General features: G+C 41.1%; 1 protein-coding gene and 1 pseudogene across 1 annotated transcript in view; one reads left to right on the plus strand and one right to left on the minus strand.

The window, feature by feature from the left end:
- M1ap (meiosis 1 associated protein) overlaps nucleotides 1–20,352 on the plus strand; it is a 90,784-nt gene that overhangs the window by 22,977 nt on the left and 47,455 nt on the right. Inside the window, exon 4 of the mRNA NM_001447412.1 lies at nucleotides 15,993–16,161. Within this exon, the coding sequence (NP_001434341.1) occupies nucleotides 15,993–16,161 (169 nt within the window). The remainder of the gene's footprint in view (nucleotides 1–15,992; nucleotides 16,162–20,352) is intronic.
- Rps25-ps8 (ribosomal protein S25, pseudogene 8) lies at nucleotides 4,889–5,331 on the minus strand (annotated as a pseudogene).

Here is a 20,352-nt window from a genome sequence, read left to right on the forward strand (position 1 = left end):
GTTTCACACGCCAGGAAGGTGGAAGTTCCCATTTGGTCCCAGCAACTATTAAAACACTTCTCAAAGTCAACAGTTCCCTTTGGATGCCTAGGAGAGGCAAGGTCACAGCACAGGGCAAACGGCTGCTCCAGAATCAGACAAACGGCTGGACTCACAGCACACTGAAGCAGAGACCTCCATGGGAACCACTGCTTTGGTAGGGAAACCCAAATGTTAATAAATGGCTAAAGGTTAAGTCTGAAAATTAAAAATTCCAAGGCCAAGTCCTCAGGCCTCGCCCACTTCAGTGAGCTCCAAATCTAAGAGTTCAACCAGACCCCTAAGAGAAAATTCCCTTGACTCAAACCCGGCGAGGTGGTGGGCAGGAGGGAACGAGCATTCTGAAACACAGTCAACGGTTCTCTTTCTTAAGTTCTGTGGCCAGGAGAAACTAGTTCAACAGAACCTAGGGTTTGACCTGATCTAACTGACCTGAAGGACAAGAGACACCAAACCCATGCCAAGTACAGCCTTCCACACAGAAAGGAAGTAGCAACTCCAGCCCAATCCAGTTCCCATGTTCTAACCCAAAGGGGAAGAAAACAGAGAAACAGCTTCTCTTGAAGACTGGGAACAAATAATCACATATCAATATTATTTTGCAAACTTGTTTTTGGGGCTGGCAAGTTGATTGAATGTGTAAGAGCGTTTGCTGTTCTTGCAAAGGACCCAGGTTCAATTCCCAGCACCCACATAGAAGTTCATCACCTTCTCAGACACCAAACACAAATGTGGTGCCCAGATGCTCTCACAGGTGAAACAGCCACACACACACACAAAATCATAAAAATAAATCTAAAAAAAATGTTTAAAAACTCGATTGCATGAGATTTAAATTTTTATTTTTTATTGGATATTTTATGTATTTATATTTCAAATGTTATCCCCTTTCCCAGTTTCTCCTCCAGAACTCACCTATCCCATCTCCCCTCCCCCTGCTTCTATGAGGGTGCTTCCCCTCCCGACCACCTACTCCTACCTCACCACCCTGGCATTCCCCTACACTGGGGAAATGAGCCTTCACAGGACCATCTCCTATGGATGCCAGATAATACCATCCTCTGCTACATGTAGGGCTGGAGCCATGGGTCCCTCCATGTGTACTCTTTGGTTGGTGATTTAGTTCCTGGGAGCTCTGGGGGATCTGGTTGGTTGATGTTGTTCTTCTTATGGGTTGCAAACCCCTTCAGCTCCTTCAGTCTTTTCTCTACCTCCTCCATTAGGAACCCTGTTCTTAGTTCAGTGGTTGGCTGTGAGCGTTCACCTCTGTATTTGTCATGCTCTGGCTGAACCTCTCAGGAGACAGCTGTACAGTCTCCTGTCAGTATGCAGTTCTTGGCATCAGCAATATTGTCTGGGTTTGGTGTCTGTATATGGGATGGATGCCCCAAGTGGGCAGTCTCTAGATGGCCTTTCCTTCAGTCTTTGCTCCACACCCCGTCCCCATATTTCCTTTAGACAGGAGCCATTCTGGTTTAAAAATTTGGAGATGGGTTGGTGGCCCCATCCCCCAGCTGGGGACCTTGCCTAACCTCTGGATATGGTCTCTACAGGTTCTCTCTCCCCTTTGTTGGGCATTTCAGCTAATCTCATCCCTGTTGGGTCCTGGGAGCCTCTTGCTTTCCTGGCATCTGGGACTTGCTGGTGGCTACCCCCAGTTCACCATCACCCATTGTTACATACCTCTGTTCAAATTCCTGACCCTCTGGATATCATCTCTGTCTCCTCCCATACCTGATCCTGCCCCACTTCTCCCCCTCCCCCTCTTCTCCTCCTCCCAAGTCTCTCCTACCCTCTACATCCCATGAGTATTTGTTTACCCTTCTAAGAAGAACTGAAGCATCCACATTTTGGACTTCCTTCTTCTTAAACTTCATGTGGTCTGTGAATTGTATCTTGGGTGTTCCAAGCTTTTGGGCTAATATCCACTCATCAGTGAGTGCATACCATGTGTGTTCTTCTGTGACTGGGTTAGCTCACTCAGGATGATATTTTCTAGTTCCATCGATTTGCCAAAGAATTTCATGAAATCATTGTTTTTAATAGCTGAGTAGTATTCCATTGTGTAGATGTACCACATTTTCTGTATCCATTCCTCTGTTGAAGGGCATCTGGGTTCTTTCCAGCTTCTGGCTATTATAAATAACACTGCTATGAACATAGTGGAGCATGTGTCCTTGTTATATGTTGGAGCATCTTTTGGGTATATGCCCAGGAGTGGTATAGCTGGGTCCTCAGGTAGTACTATGTCCAATTTCCTGATGAACCTCCAGACTGATTTCCAGAGTGGTTGTACCAGCTTGCAATCCCACCAACAATGGAGGAGTGTTCTTCTTTCTCCACATCCTTGCCAGCACCTGCTGTCACCTGAGTTTTTGATCTTAGCCACTCTGACTAGTGTGAGGTGGAATCTCAGGATTGTTTTAATTTACATTTCCCTGATGACTGAGGATGTTGAACATTTCTTTAGGTGCTTCTCAGCCATTTGATATTTGAGAACTCTTTGTTTAGCTCTGTACCCTATTTTTAATAGGATTATTTGGTTCTCTGGAGTCTAACTTCTTGAGTTCTTTGTATATTTTGGATATTAGCCCTCTACCAGGTGTAGGATTGGTAAAGATCTTTTCCCAATCTGTTGGTTGCTGTTTTGTCCTAATGACAGTCTCCTTTGCCTTATAGAAGCTTTGCAATTTTATGAGATCCCATTTGTCAATTGTTGATCTTAGAGCATAAGCCATTGGTGTTTTGTTCAGGAAATTTTCTCCAGTGCCCATGTGTTCCAGGATCTTCCCCACTTTTCTTCTATTAGTTTGAGTGTATCTGGTTTTATGTGGATGTCCTCGATCCATTTGGACTTGAGCTTTAGTAAAGTTTCTTCTATGAATGTGGGTGCGCTTGCATTTAGAGCATAGATATTTGGAATTGAGAGTTCATCTTGGTTGATTTTTTTCCTTTGATGAATATGAAGTGTATTTTAATAGAAAATAATAATAGCAAAGCATGCATCCCCTCACACAAATACCACATTTATAAAGGCCAATGACAATAGCATCTTTGACCCCAGTGGAACCCGTCTAAATATCACAAAAAATAACAAGCAGAATAAAAGGCAAGAGACACCATTTGATGTTAAAATAGATATTAGAACCAGACATGGCAAGTATGCTAGAATTATTCAACTGTAGAACCTATTTGTGTGTGTGTGTGTGTGTGTGTGTGTGTGTGTGTGTGTGTGTATGTGTGTGTGTTTACTTTTGAGACAAAGTCACACTGTGTAGCCCTAGATGGCCTGAAATCCACAATGTAGACAAGACTGTGCTTGTACTTTTGGAGACCCTCCTACTTCTGCCTTCCAAGTGTTGGAACTATAATCCTGCACTACCACACCTGGCACTTGACTGTAGAATTTGGAGAACAAGTATTAATGTGCTAGCAGAGAGCAGGGCAAGATAACACATCCCTGTAATTCCAGTACTTAGGCAGGAAGATTGCTGCAAGTTCAAGGCTAGCCTGGACTACAAGGCCAGTACCATCAGGTCAGCAAGGGCTGAAAGGCGACTGTCTCAAAAAAGAAAAAAATTTGATGACAGATGGTAGACAAACAGGTAAGTAGATACATAGAGGGATAGATAGATAGATAGATAGATAGATAGATAGATAGATAGACAGACAGACAGACAGACAGATGGATGAATAGAATGGCGGATTAGACCCTCACTCAATTGTAATTCAGTGAAAGAAAGTCAAGACCATAATAGCTTCTCTTCCTACAAGAGGCAATCATTGAAAACAAAGGAAAGAAGCCAGATCTCTGCAAAGCAGCATGCAGGAGCAGCTGCAGATGGCTGCCTGTCTGCACCACGCACCCTGAAAGGCTTGCTGAGATCTGCCCTACTTGACCTGCCTATGCAAGCAACGATGCAGGAACAGAGAAGTAGGATGTTGCGTTCACTGCAGTCATGGCAGATCCACAAACCAGCTGGATCTAAACAACCACGCCTGCTGCAAACAGAGGCGGCTTGAGTCCTGGTGGGGCAACTATTTCAAGTTAAAATGGTGAACAGTAGCCCAGGCATGACCACAGCAGAGCCTCGGAGTTTTAACCCAAGCTGGGGCTCTCAGCACTGGGGATAAAGTATCTCCATGAGTTCAGGCTAGTCTCATTTACATAAGGAATTACAGGCAATCCAGAGCTAAAGACTCTATCTCCAAAACAAACAAATCAGAAATCCAACCGTTTGTAACAAGAATGTGTAACCAACCAAGCTTGGGAAAGTCAATTGTCCAGTACACATGAAACACATATGGGTGGAAACTACCCAAATTCTACTCCATGCGGATGACTGGAGCTGAAAATGAGGACGTGCTGGCACCTACTGGACACTGAGCAAAAGCCCAACAGAAAAGGTAATTGGTTATATTCCACTCTCCACTAGGACATTGCACACCCAGGAATCTGGTTTTAGGGGGGTTGAACTGGAGCTCTAACCCTCAGTGCCCTGTCAGTTTGCTACAGGAGACATCACAGGAAAAGAAGGAACTCAATAGTATCCTGTCTAGGAAGAAATCCTGACTAACGTTATATAAAATACATATGATACACGCTACATATTACATAATACATGCGGAGGGTCGTTGAACTCAGAGGTTTGTATGTGTTGAGCAAGCACCATGTGCCTTTTTTTTTTTTAAATCTTCACGTTATATAAGTATCCTTTAATAGTTTTGTTTTGGTTTTTATGTTGCCTGATTAGGGTTCGTGATTACTCTGTGCTCCCACACTCATCCTATTGTGGACTCTCTATCATTCCCTCCTCTCTCTCTTTCCAATGCCTTCTCCCGTTACCTCTTTTTTTTTTTTTTTGATTCAATAAAGTTTTATTTTCCCAAATGTACAGCTGATTGAATCTGTTTATGCATCTTCATCAGCAGCTGGGGCATCTCCACCCTTTGTGTTTCTGGTGTAAATTACTTGGGCTCTGTGCTTTGAAACCAGCTTGATAAGTCCTTTACTAAGTAGCTCCTGAAGGGCTGCCCTGGCCAAGGAACCTTGAATCTTCAGTCTCTCGGAGACCACAGTTGGAGTAATAAGCTTATAGTTGGGAACTTCCTTCAAAGTTTGTCGTAAGTAGCTTTGTCAAACAGGACGAAATTGTTCAGCTTGTCCCGAACTTTGCCTTTGGACCACTTCTTCTTTTTGGCCTTGCCACCAGATTTATTTACTGGGTCTTTGTCTTTTTTGGCCGACTTTCCGGCATCCTTCTTCTTCTTCTTGTCGTCTTTGGGTGGCATGGCAAAACTCAGAGAGTAGTCCCGTTACCTCTTAATTATAATTTTCTGTGGCTTCCTCAAACTGTTGATCCTAATAATAGCCCAACTTCATTCTTCCGTCTGTTTTTCTCATTTGCTCTAACACTGATGCCTGACCTTTCGCAGCCTGTTTCCTAGCCTTTGTAACTAGTCACTTGGTGCACACTGCACCGGCTTTGTTTCTTTGTATCCCAATAGTTATTAAAGTTAAATACTATGCTATTAACATAATGTGATGGCTTCTACGGTTAATAGCCTACTCTTGGAGTGGTGCAGTGGATAGTGCCCGACACAGTGGCACAAGGACGGGGATTCAGCTACTGAATCCCACCACTCACGGTGGGAAGGAGTGACAACAGCCTCGCTAGTCCTACCGAAGCGTTGCAGACACCTCAACTGGAAAAAAGCAGCTGGATTTAAAAACCCAACCAATGAATTAACCCTAAATGCACAAGTAACAATAAAGAAATTCAAGAGACATGAAGAAATCAAAGCGATGTGACCCCACCGAAAAATGCCAGTTCCCCAGTGATGGAGAGAATAAAAGTGAATCAGATGAAATCCTGCACACACAAAAATTGAAAGAATAATCGTAAGAATGTGTAATAAATCAAAGAAGATGCAAATATACTTCTAAATGAAATCAAGGAGCATCCAAATAGGCAATATACCACGGAGATGGTTCACACCAATGCTTGTTGTAGCATTGTCCACAGTAGTGAAGTTATACCTCTCAACAGAACGCATGAAAATGTGATATATGTTCACAATGGAATTTTGTACAACCATAAACAAGATAATCTCTTGTTACATTCATTTTTAGGAAAATAAATGTAACAAGAGATTATTTAAGTAAATTAAGTCAGATTCAGAAAGGCAAAAGTCACATTTTATTATTTGTGGGTCTTGGATTTTATACAGATATATAAAATCATATGTACACATGACATAAAGTAGCTATCTCGTGAAATGAAGAGGACTAACAGGAGCGAAATGGGTGGAGGAGCAAGGGTTAGATTCAGCTTCTCCAAAATCATTCAAGACAAAAGATGATAAAATGAAATATTTAGTATTAAGAGAAAATAATCCATCAAGCTATGATTTGTGTGAAATCATACTTGGGGACTGTGAGAAGAAGGAAAACAATATCAGTTAGAAATGTGTATCTATAGTTGGTGGTGGTGCTGTGCTTCTTTAATTCCAGCACTCAGGAGGCAGAAGCAGGCAGATATCTGAGTTTGAGGCCATCTTGGTCTACAAAGTGAGTAGACAGGACAGCCAGAGCTACACAGAGAAACCCTGTCTCACCTAAAAAGTAAAGAGCATGAAGAAGTAAATAAGTGAAGATGCATTAAGATATATTTATTAGTCTTAATTCACGAAACAGATGACATTGTGTTAAAAACAATAGCAATAGCATGTTGGTTGTGCATGCACACATATGTTTAGAAGCAAGTAAAATGTGTGACATCAGTGATGTAAAGGGGGGCAGAAAATTCACGATTGTTGTTGCATGTCTGAGAGTCCTAACCCATGCTGGCCTCACACTTGCTGTGTAGCTGAAGGTGATCTTACTTCTGATTCTTCTGACTCCACCTCCCAGGTGCTGGGATGGTAGGCATGTGACACAATGCCTGGCTCAAAATTATTATTTTAGCCCGACTAAACTACCTGTAATTTAGTATAGTTTTATTTGAAAGTTGGATGTGTCATGAATATATATTGCAGCTCTGGAACAGTCATTTTAGAAATATGTATGTATGTATGTATGTATGTATGTATGTATGTATGTATGTATTATGCATGTATGTATATTGGATCCATGAGTCACCCCCAAACCACACAAACACGAATCTCAGACAAAGATGGTTTATTGAATACACACCCTAAGATTGATTGATCAGAGTCATAGCTGAGGCTACGGCATCGAACATCTTTTTCTGTCATAAAGAAAAAAAAAACACAAAAACCACAATGAACTCATATGTAGGAAGTGTTGCCTGGTGGTTCAGCTCTGATCCAAGCCATTTTAGATGTAACAGTTCATACTGACATTTAACTTGATATGTAAAGTTTTGTGAAATTTTTTAAGATTAACAAACTTCATACAGAACATATAAAACATGACAGGGTATGTCAGCATGACCCTGCTCTGAGTCAAGAGTTTTTTCGTGTGTCAATGACTAGCAGGCATATTACAGCATCAATATGAAATAGCTGGCAGACATGGAACAAAATGACTACAGCTATGCTGGAGGGGCAGACGTGTGTGTGTGTGTGTGTGTGTGTGTGTGTGTGTGTGTGTGTGTGTGTGTGTATGTGTGTGTTTGTGTGTGTATGTGTATGTATGTATGTCCTGCTAAAACTAGGGGAAAAATGAAATTATAGGAGCTGTTTAACTAAGATGAGAAGTATGGCAATGTGCCTCAAGGTAGTGTGTTTTCCAAGCATGCAAAAAGCCCTGGGTTCCATCCCCAGCAGAGCAAAGATAGAAAGGAAGAAGAGAGAGGGGAACAGGAAACAGGGAAAAGGCCATGTGGGAGGAATATCCAATAGTGATGGTGTGGATGAGTCAACAATGGCAGTAATGACTTTGATGTCAGTAACCTAGGAACAGTCCTTAAAAAAAAAACTAGAGAACAGACCAAAAGAAAGACTTGATTATGTTTTGTCTACAAAAAAAATCCACACTAGAATTGGCTCAGCCAATAAAAATGCTTGCTGCTTAAGCTTGAGAACCTGAATTGGATCCTTGAAACCCACAGTGGAAGGAGAAAACAGCTTCTAAAAGTTGTCCTGGGGCTGGGGATTTAGCTCAGTGGTAGAGCGCTTACCTAGGAAGCGCAAAGCCCTGGGTTCGGTCCCCAGCTCCGAAAAAAAGAACAAAAAAAAAAAAAAAAAAAAAAAAAAAGTTGTCCTCTGACCTCCATTCTTGCACCATGGCACATATGCATGGACAGCACATACATGCACACACACACACACACACACACACACACACACAGACATACACAGACACACACACACACCTATAAGAAATAAAATTAATAAATAATTTATTTTTTAAAAATCCCATATTAAATAAAAGATAAATATAGAGTAAACATAAGTGTGTAAAGAAAAACACACCAGTCAAAACAAGAGGAGTTGTATTAATTTCAGGCAAAGAAATATCAAGGAGCACAGAGTCATCAGAGACAAAGAATATTACACAATGATAAAGAAATCAGTTATTCCAAATGACTTAACAATTCTTTTTTATTTTTTGGTTTTTAACAATTTGGGTTTTTTTTTAATATTTATTTATTATGTGGTGTGATAATGCATACCTTTAATCCCAGTACTCAGGAGGCAGAGACAGGCAGATCTGTGAGTTCGAGGCTAGCCTGGTCTATATAGTGAGTTCCAGAACAGCTAGGGCTACACAGTGAGACTCTGTCTCAACCTTCCCCCAAATTTTATTTTATGTGTATGGGTGCTTTGCCTGCATGTAAGTATGTACACTGCCTACATGCTTGATGCCTAGAAAGGCCAGAGAGGGTGCTGGATCCCCTGAAACTGTAGTTACAACGGGTTATGAACCAAGGTAGGTCCTCAAAAGAAAAGCAAAGATGAACAGACAGCTTCACGTGCTTGCTGCAAACCTCTGCACCCTCTATCAGAAATGGATGGATTCCACAGGCAGAAAATTCTTTAAGGCATCCCTGAACTCATTCATCAAACCAATGGATATAATCAGCATCTATACAATAAGTCATCCAAAAACAGACAAATGTTTAGTATTCTGAAGCTCAAATAGAATATGCACAAATGCCGACCACACTGTGGGCCATAAAGAACTCCCTAGCAATTTCAAAGAACCAAAATTACATAATGTCTGTTCTCAGAACACAATTGAATTAAACTAGAAGCCAGTTCCAAGTTGGTGGCACACACCTTTAGTCCTGACGCACAGGAAGCAAAGCCAAATAGATCTCTGTTCAAACAACAACACATACACAAGCACACACACAAACCATGAAGCAAGCAGGGGGAAGTCCAAAAGTTAAAAAATATTTTGAACTAAGATAAAAATGAGGATGGCTCATGGAGAGATGGCTCGTAGATAAGAACACTGGCTGCTCTTGTGGAGGGTCTGGGTTCAAGTCTCAGCATCCACTCACAACTGTCTGTAACTCCAGTTCCAGAGGATCTGACACCCTCACACAGACACACATATAGGCAAAGCTAAAACACATAAGATTAAAAATAAGTAAATCATTAACCAAAAAGAAAACCATGAAAACACTGCTTTTTGAAATTTGTGGAACATAGTAAAATTCAAGGAAATAGCAGTGAATCCACATATTAGAAAAAATGTTTATTTGATACTCTAAGTTTCCACTTTAGGAAACTAAAAATAGATGAGAACATAAAGTCCAAGTAGGCAGAAGAAGAAAAGAATAAGGATAGAAATCAATGAAGTTGAAATTAGAAAAGTAAACACTGGCTTTTCGAAGTGATCAATAAAATTAATAAAGCCAGAGTATGAAAAAGAGGGAGAAGATACAAAATACTAACATCAAAATGAGAAAGAAGGCATTGCTACAGATCCTGTCACCTTAAAGGGATAGTACAGAAGCACTCTGAATACCATCATACCTACAGACTGGGAAAGGAAAAGTAAAATGCTCTTTTTTTAAAGATACACAGAATAGTTAGCAGCAGCAGCAACAAAACAAATAAAAACAAACAAACAAACAAAAACAACAAAAACAAAAACCTGAAACAAATAAGCAAGGTTTCAAGCTACAAAGTTAACAATACAATACAAAAGTCTGTCGTTCTCCTATATACCACAACGAACAAGTGGTATCCGAAATAAAAATAAACACACAATATGGTTTGGTTTGGCTATATATACCTGTAGTCACAGCACTCAGAAGACTGAGACAGGAGGATTGCTGCCTGGGCTGCACAGTGAATTTGAGTCCAGCCTGGGCTATGGAGCCAGACCCTGCTGCCATCAGAAAAGTAATAGTAACAAAATAAAAACACAGTATTGTTCATTATAACTTAATATAAAAATCTATGATGAAAACACTATAACTCCAATGAATAAAATAAAAACTGTGGGGGATGCAGAGATAAACCTTGTGAGGAAGAAGTGGGACCGAGAACAAGGCCCCATAAACTCCTTTGACTCCTTGAAGAGTCCTGATCTACTGTACACAGTGTATGATCTGACAAGGCTCACAGCACTCTGGTGAGACAACACAAAAGACCCCAAGCCAGAGCAGTGGCTGCTTCTTTGGTCTTCACTAAAATCTACCCAGGGGATTGGACCCTCCCCCAACAGGCTCTTGGACAGTTGAGTCAGATATGGCTAAACAACACAGGTTGTACCCCAATTTGCCCTTGAATACATAGGCGTACCCTAATTGGCTAGAAAGTTTATATAAGCTTGTGTAATAAACAATAAAGTTAGATCTGCACTCTGATGCTGGTTTCCAGAGTCTGAATTCCAGCATCTTTGTGGGCTCCATCTCCACTTTCTCCCCACTTCCCAGTCCCTGTTCTCACAAAAGATACATGGGGAATTTCTATGTTTGTGGATAAAAGGCGTAATATTATCAAATTGTCACTCTATGTCATGAGCTATACATTCATAGTTAAACTCAATAAGCATATCAGAGAACTGTTTTGTGTATATGAAGAAACTGATTCTAAAATTCATTTGAAGTCCTGGGGATGTGGCTCAGTGATTAAAATTATGTATGTAGAAAAAGAAAAGCAGCCCTAAAATTCATACGGAAACACAAATATCCCCCAATAACTAAAGCAATCCTGAGCAAAACAGGTGATACTGTAGGCATCACAACACTTGTCTTCAAACTCAACTAGAAAACCATAATAACAGAACAGCATATTACTGGCACACAACAGACATGGGGATCAATGGAACGCAGTAGATGTTCTAGAAGTAAATCCACACAGCTGCCACTATTTGATTCCAGACAAGATTACAAAAACATATATTGTAGTAAAGATAACCTCTTTTAAAAAAAATGGTGCTGAGAAATTTAAATACAAACACGTTGACGACTCAAATAAGATCCTTTTCTCTTACCCTCTACAAAAATCAACTCAAAATGCATAAAAATAAATCTACATGTAAGACCTAAAACATTGAAGGTATAATAGAAAAATGAAGGGGAAACATTTCGAGCTCAAAGTCTACAGAATGATTTTCTGGTTAAGAGTCTAATAGCTCGGGGTTGGGGATTTAGCTCAGTGGTAGAGCACTTGCCTAGGAAGCGCAAGGCCCTGGATTCGGTACCCAGCTCCGGAAAAAAAGAACCAAAAAAAAAAAAAAAGAGTCTAATAGCTCAAGCAATAATACAAAGAATTGATAAATGGGTTACATTGAATTTAAAGGCTTTGACAGAACAAAAGATCAGCAGAAAAACCCAAATCCAGAGAAAATCCTTTCTAGTTAGTTATCAGACAGACGATAAATATCCAAAATGTATAAAGAATTTGAGCTAGAGGGATGGCTCAGTGGTCAAGAGCTCTGACTGCTCTTCCAGAGGAATAGGATTGATTCCCAGCACCCACTGTATAAGTGTCTGCAGTTCTAGTTAATATGATCCTTTTCTGGCCCCTGAGGGCACCAGGCACAAAATGTGATGCAGAGACATGCATGCAGGCAAAACACCCATACACATCAAATAAAATAATGCTGATTTTAAAGTTGAAAAACATCATACATAGAAATCTTTACAGAAACCCTTCTTAAACATTAAATATATAAAGGACTTAAATTTAGTTCTTTATATATTTAATGCAAATAATCCAAGCAATAAGCCAATGAGATGAAAAGACACTTCAAATGAAGGAGTGGGGCTAAAGACCTTAAGAGACACCTCACTCAAGAAATCATACCAGTGGCAAGAAGCATATGCAGAGATGCTCCACTCTTAGCCCCATCCACTGCGAGAATGAAGACCATCCTCAGCAGTCAGACTGTCAACATTCCAGAAAATGTCGACATCACTCTGAAGGGTCTCACAGTCCTTGTGAAGGGCAACTCTGCAGAGGGACTTATCACATCAATGTAGAGCTGAGTCTTCTTGGAAAGAAAAAGAAAAGGTTCCGTGTTGACAAATGGTGGGGTAACAGAAAGGAACTGGCCACTGTCAGAACCATCTGCAGTCATGTTCAGAACATGATCAAGGGTGTGACACTGGGCTTCCATACAAGATGAGGTCTGTGTATGCTCACTTCCCTATCAACATCGTTATTCGGGAGAATGGGTCTTTGGTTGAAATCCAAAATTTCTTGGGTAAAAAATACATCTGAAGGGTTCGGATGAGAACAAGTATTGCTTGTTCTGTCTCTCAAGCCCAGAAGGAGGAACTAATCCTTGAAGAAAATGATACTGAGCTTGTTTCAAATTCAGCGGCTCTGATTCAGCAAGCCACACAGTTAAAAACAGGGATATCAGGAAGTTTTTGTATCTATGTACCTGCGAAGGGAACCGAGCAGCAGGCTGACAAGTGAGACCTCAGTTTCTTAGCTCCAGAAACAAGATCCTGATCACAAGTACAATTTGGGCTCGTCAGGGAGAATAAAAGGCTTATATATTAAAAATAGAAGACAATGATCCACATGGTGTGTTATCACAGCAACAGGAAGTAAGCCAGCAAGTGAATACCACTACACTCCTGTCAGAAGAGCCACAGTCCAGAGCAAACCGGATGCTGACAAGGATGTGGAACAACTGAAACTTTCATCTGTTACTAGCAGGAAGACAACTTGATGTTTCAGCAATGGTTAGTGTCGTCACCTTGACAGGATCTAGAATCACTTAGGGGATAAACCTCTAGTCACGTCTATGAGAGTTTCCAGACTGGATTAACTGAGGGGAGACTTACCCTCAACGTGGCACCATTCTATTAATGGAGATCCTGGACTAAATAAAAGGGAGAGAGAAGGCTGAGCACCAGCATCCATAGCTCTCTCCTTCCTGACTGTGGATGCAGTAAGGCTAGTCACCCCATTCTCTTGTCACCATGCTTTCTTTGCCACCATGAGCTGTGTCCCTTTGAACTGTAAGCCAGAATAAACCCTTCCTCCCCAGAGTTGCTTTTTGTCCAATATTTAATCACAGCAATGAGAAAAGTAACTGATACAGTTTCTTCCAAAATGTAACAAAAATTTAACACAGAATCCAACACTCATAGTTCTTGTATTTACCTAAAGAAGTTAAAGACTATGCTACACACCAATTATATGTTTATAATTAAGCTCCATCCATCCTTCCTAATCATGGGAGCAACACTTTTTTTTAAGAATTTTTATTTTTCACTTTTGAGACTTTCAAATATGCATACAATGTGTTTTGATCAAAGCCACCCCCACATCCTCCCCTCCAATCACTCCCCAATCCCCACTACCACTTCACACACACCCCAATTTCCTGTGCTTTAAATAAAACAAAAACAAAAAAAGAAACAAAACAAAACAAAACAAAAAAACCTCCAGTTTCGTTTAATGCTGCTTGTATGTGCAAGAATGTAGGGCCATCTGCTGGCAGCTTCTGGGCGGGGATGGGGGATTGGGGGTTGGGGTGGGGAGCATATCTCAGAAGAAAGCTGACTCTTCCTCTCCCGGCAGCCATCAGTTGCAAATAGCTAGAGGTGGGGCTTCATGAGCCCCTCTCCTGTCTGTGCCAGGATTTTGATAGCTTGATGGCTTGACCTGGTGCAGATTTTGTACATGCATTCACAGCCACTGAAACACAATGTCTGTCGTAGATGAACGGATAACACATCGCAGTCCACCCAGACAATGGAGAACTACTATTCAGCACCTAAACTAAATGAACTTTTGAGTCAGAAAAAGTCATGGAAAAAAACCTTAAATATTTACATTACTAGATAAAGGAAGCAAGTATGAAAAAAAAATTACATCAATTGTAGATTCTAAATACACAGCACCCTGAAAAACGCAAAAGTATGGAGACAATAGAAAAGGTGACTGATGAGCTAGGAATACAGTTCAGTAGTATACTATGTGCAAAGGCAAGGCCCTGGACTCAATCCCCAGTATGGGGGGGGAGGCAGTGTACTAAGCGGAATGGGCAAACAAGCACAGAGGCTTTTTAAGGAAGTGAAACACCCTGTATGGAAATATGTCATAGGTAAATCTCATTGTATATTTGTACAAACCCATAGAATGTACCACACTAAGAGCTTGTGCAAACATAAACTGGGGGTTTGGGCTTATTGTGATTTTTGTCAATTTAATGAATCACTTGCAGTAAATGTACTAATCTGGTAGAGGAAATTAATAAGTGAGAAGCTATATCTGTGTGAGGGCGAGGGGCAAGCATCATTGGATCCTTCGCATGTTACTGTGAACCTAGAGCTAGTCTACAACATTGAAGTATTCAGAAATAACAATAGCAATTGTACCTTCACCTACGATTCTCTCTGCTAATTAAAGCCATCTGTGTACAAAATAATTGCATGTGTGAGTGTCTTTCAGAGTCTCAAAATCCAAAGCAAAACTGCTCATTAAAAGCATTTATTTCCAGGGCATAAAAGATTCTAGCTATACACAAATATATTTCTTCAGGTCCAACATTCTGGTCAGCAGTTAAGTATAGTTTAGAGTCAAAAGAAATCATTTCTCTGGCTCCGGGATAAGAAAACAGAGAATTCATCTGAGAATGCTACATACCATTGGGAGAACAGCAATAGGTTCTCTAGGACACAGTGTACATATGTGAGTGGAACTTGAGCACCTTATTCCTCTGGTCTCCTGGGAGAGCAAAATATTATGAGCAGAGGAAATGCTACCAGTGTGTTTTGACCAAGCCAGTTTGGTCTGTCAACAGGTTCTCCAGAGCAGGAGCGAGGATTAAAAAGAAAAAAAAAAAAATTAGACAAACTGTAGCATGACTCCAGCCAACTCCAGCCAGTTCTGAGGCTGAAGCAGGTTTATTATTTCCCAGTCTGCTTTTATACCACTTTAAGTACATGCAAAATAGTTAGATTAGGTATGGATCAAGAACAAGCAAGGCAATAAACAAAATCCTGTAAACACCTTTCTTGGGGCTGGTCAGGATGACCAAGACAAAAGGACTGACTGCCACACAAGCTCAGTGGAGACTGAGCCTGCTCTGAGGTTTGCATTAACTCAAATGTAAATGTTCTTAATCTGGGCCTATTTCCCGAGTCCTGGCCCAAAGCCAGATTCCTGCCTTGAGTTTACTTCTTTTGTCCTGGCCCAAGTCAGATTCCTCCCAAGTGTCTAGAAGCAAGTGGTCCTTTGGCTCTCTACAGTGTATAAAGAAAATTGTGAAGAATGAATAAGACAGAACACAGGTATGGCTTCTCACTGGTCACTGACTAGGCACTGTCTAGGGACTGTCTGGATTACTGGAAAGGACCTGTGAGGGTCACCTGTCCCCTCTGGAATCTACATGAAATTTGATTAGTATTCCTTCTTAACCTTTTGATTAAGAGCAAGTGAAATTTTATTTGTAAGTTACATTTCTCTCCCTCTCTCTCTCTCTCTCTCTCTCTCTCTCTCTCTCTCTCTCTGGATATCAAGAAGAGCATGCATATTGATTATTTTCGTGGATTTCATCTTAGATTACTGTCCTGACTTCTCAGCCTGGGAAAGAAGTGGTCAAAGAACTGGAGGAAGGGTTGAAAGATATAAACCTACTTAGCGTCAGAAGACTGCAGGTGGTAGAGGTCACAAAAGGCATCCAAGAGCATACAGACTCACCATCTCCTATTGAAGAACCCAGCAATGATGGTAAGGATTCTTTTTGCTGTTTCCTATGCTGATCTTGACCTAGCAATCCTCCTGCCTCAATTTTTTTTCTTTTATGTGGGGCTGGAGTGCTTAAGATCACTTGCTGCCCTTACAGAGGATTCAAGTCCAGTTCCCAGCACCCACATGGTGGCTTGCAACTGTCTGTAACTCCAGTTCTAGGGGACCCCATGCTCTCTTCTGGTTTTGGTGAGGTACTGGATGTACACATGGTACAGAAACATACATGTAGGCAAAGCACCCATATGCAACGAAAATAAATAAACCAACTATTTTTTAAAGGAAAAAAAAGTAGGTCCACACCTGTAATTGAAGCATTTAGGAAAAACAAGGGGGGGGGGAATGATACAAATTTTCAGAATTTTGTGACAAAAAGCACTTAGAACAGTGCCTGCCACAGATAAATACCATGTTCTGATATTAAGAATAAAATAATAGAGTATTTGTAGTGCTTTTTAATACACCTATTACTAAGAGAAATTAAAATTCTAATGATTTATTGTTTTATTAAAAAATAAATAGTCACCACGGTACTTTTAGCTTAGAAGTCTCTCATAATCCCATGACCTGTTGCACTACTGTCCCTGTTGCACCATTCTCTCCATTGCACTACTGTCCCCGCTGCACTACTGTCCCTGTTGCACTACTGTCCCCATCGCACTACTGTCCCTGTTGCACTACTCTCCAAGATGCACCATTCTCTCCATTGCACTACTGTCCCCATCGCACTACTATCCCCATCGCACTACCTTTATTTCTGTACATTGACTTCAGTTGTCCTGTCATATCTATGTTGCATAGGCATACTTTATGTGGTTTTTTTGTTCTCATACAGCATAATACAAAACTAACAGTTCTCATGACACTTCTTTTCTGCTTTTTATCTATTTTTGCTCCTTTTTTTTTAACTTTTAAAAGCAAATAAGGAGGTATTAGCCCAAGAAACAGATATAAGCTCTAACAGGGAAATCTGTATGCTTTTTTTTTTTTAAACCCTATTTTCTCTCTTTGTGTGTGAGCCTGTATTTACAGCAAATTACTAATGATCTTAATCAATTTAGGATCTGGTAACTCCTGCTAATTCTAGCACCCAGCATTAACCTCATAAAAAGCCATAAAGCATGGAAACAGTGTTGCTATCTTCTTTTTGGATTTTTGTTGTTGTCATTTCATTTGATATTAGTATGTGTATTTGCACATATGTGTGCATGTGGACACATGTATGTAGAAGTTAGAGGACAACTTTTGGGAGTTTGTTTTAGCTTCCACCTTGTTTCAAAGCAAGATATCTCTGGTTTCTGCTGTTCTGTATACTCCAGGATAACTGGTATGCACGCTTCCAGACAATTCTCTCTGCCTCCTAAGAATGCTGGGAATACAGATGGCATGCCACATCTTTCTGTGTCCTCCAGGGATCAAGCTCAGATTGTTGGGCTTGTGAGGCAAGTGCTTTCACCCACTGAACTACATTTCACCCCAGAAATAAAGTTTTGCTTTCCTATTTGCTGCAGTGCTGGAGTTCAAAGTTAGTACCTTGCACCAAAGCAAGCATTCTACCACCGAGCTAATCTCCATCTCGCTCCTTAGGAATAAATCTTGGGAGCTGGAGAGATGATTCAGTTAAGAGTACTTTTGCTTGTGGCAGTTTGAATGAAAATGGCCTCCATAGGCTCATAGTTGTTGCAAACTTAGTCCCCATTTGATGAATTGTTTGGAAAGGGTTAGGAAGTGTGGTCTTATTGGTGGGTGTGTGCCAATGTCAGGTCTAGTCTGTCTGTCTGTCTGTCTGTCTCCCATTACATGTGAATCAGGATATAAAGCTCTCTTCTATGCTCTAGTGCCATGTCTATCCTGTTTCCCAGCATAATGGCCATGGACTAACCCCCTGAAACTGCAAGAAAGCCGCCAACTAAATGTTTTCTTTTATGAGTTTCCTTGGTCATGGTGTCTCTTCACAGCTGTGAAGTAACTGTGATGGTTTGTATATGCTTGGCCCAGGGAGTGGCACTATGAGGAGGTGTGACCTTGTCGGAGTAGGTATGTCCTTGTTGGAAGAAGTGTGTCACTGTGGGCATGGGTTTTAAGACCCTAGTCCTAGCTACCTGGAAGCCAGTCTTCTAGCAGCCTTCAGATGAAGATGTAGAGCTCTCAGCTCCTGCTGCACCATGCTTGCCAGACGCTGCCATGCTCCTACTTTGATGATAATGGGTTGAACTTCTGAACCCGTAAGCCAGCCCCAATTAAATGCTGTCCTTTATAAGACTTGACTTGGTCATGGTGTCTGTTCACAGTAATAAAACCCTAACTAAGACAGTAAGACAATGTTCTTCCAGAGGACCCAGGTTTGGTTCCTATCACTTATTTTGGAAAGCTTACAACCACCTTTAAATACAGCTCTCAAGGATCCAAGGCCGCCTTCTTGCTTCCTCAGGCACCCATATACATATGGCATACATTCACACAATCACATACATAATTTTTTTTCATACAAGAAAGAAATTTCAACAGGGATACCTGTCTTAGTTAGGGTTTTATTGCTATGAAGAGACACCATGACCACTGCAACTCTTATAAAGGCAAACGTTTAATTGAGGCTGGCTGGCAGTTTAGAGGTTTTAGTCCACTATTGTCACAGTGGGAACCATGGCGGCTTCAGAAGGAGGCTGTGTATCACACTGGGTATAACGTGAGCATAGGAGACCTCAAAGTCTGCCCCCACAATGACATGTTGGGAATTGGTTCTAATGTTTTTTAATTAATCCCCCAAATGGGGAATCTCTGTATCCAAATGCTGAAGGTCCTTGTCCCTAATTGGTTTTTGATCAATCAATAAAGAGCCAACAGCCAATGGCTGGGTAGGTAGACTGAGGCAAGACTTTGAGATTTGTGCAGGCTTGGAACCAGGAGAGAGGAAGGAAGCAGAGATCACCGTTATGGGGAAGGAGGAAAACCAGATATAAAGGCCTGCCAACCTGTGAGAACCAGGGAAAGCGGCCACAGAGGCCACTTCCCCACTTGTGTTTAGGGTAGCAGAGATGGAATATAGATTTTAAAAGATGTTAACTCAGGAGTACTGGAGGGGAATGTTTGCTAGCAGCTGAAAGGATTAGAAATGCCCAGCCTTTCAAGGTGTGTGTGTGTGTGTGTGTGTGTTTCTGGATTCTTTTGAGAATCCAGAGGACTCTGGTGGGTGGCTGGGAGCACAAAATGGTTAGCTAAATTCCCACTACAGTGACACACTTCCTCCAGCAAGGCCACACCTACTCCAACAAAGCCACACCTCCTATTAGTGCCACTTCCTATGGGCCAAGCATTCAAATACATGAGTCTGGGGCTGGAGAGATGGCTCAGTGGTTAAGAGCACTGGTTGTTCTTCCAGAGGTCCTGAGTTCAATTCCCAGCAACCACATGGTGGCTCACAGCCATCTGTAATGAGATCTGATGCCCTCTTCTGGTGTGTCTGAAGACAGCTACAGTGTACTCATATATAAAATAAATAAATAAATAAGTATTTAAAAAAAATACATGAGTCTGTGGAGGCCATCACTGTTCAAACCTCCACAGGTACATATTATCATACTTCTTGGGGCTGTACCTAAAGAAGTTAGATTTGGATGGAAGGAACATGATGGTGGAGAAAACATCAGTATCATTAGAATTGAATTCAGTCCTCCCCAGAGTGACCTAGTAACTGATTCCAATCAAAACCCTATCAGGGTTTTTTGTTGATTTTTGTTTTGACTTGGTTTGGTGTTTGAAACAGGGTCTCCCTGTGTAGTCCTTGGGCCACTGCTCCTGCTTCAGCCTCTTGAGTGCTAGGATCACAAGTCTGTACTGCCATGCCCGGCTTCACTTATTTATTTTGGTCTGAGGCAGACTCTTGCTTTGCAAAGCCTAGGTCATATGTAACCTAGGCTGTCCTGAAAAATCAGATTCCCCTATGTCCACCTCATAAATGCTTATAAATGAGATTACAGTTGTGAGCCAGTGTGCTTAGCTCACTTTTTAAAATTAATCTGATGAGCTAATCCTATGCAAAGTGTGCATGCACTCACACCCACATGTACATGCACACATTCAGGTTAAGCACATGTTAAAGCTGAGGCCGTAGAGACGATTCATAAAGGTGTTAAAGAAGACTGTTGGGGCTTGTCATACGGCCTTTGTTTCATA

Source organism: Rattus norvegicus, chromosome 4 (assembly GCF_021556685.1).
Source record: "Rattus norvegicus strain SHRSP/BbbUtx chromosome 4, alternate assembly SHRSP_T2T, whole genome shotgun sequence".
Taxonomy (NCBI): Eukaryota; Metazoa; Chordata; class Mammalia; order Rodentia; family Muridae; genus Rattus; species Rattus norvegicus.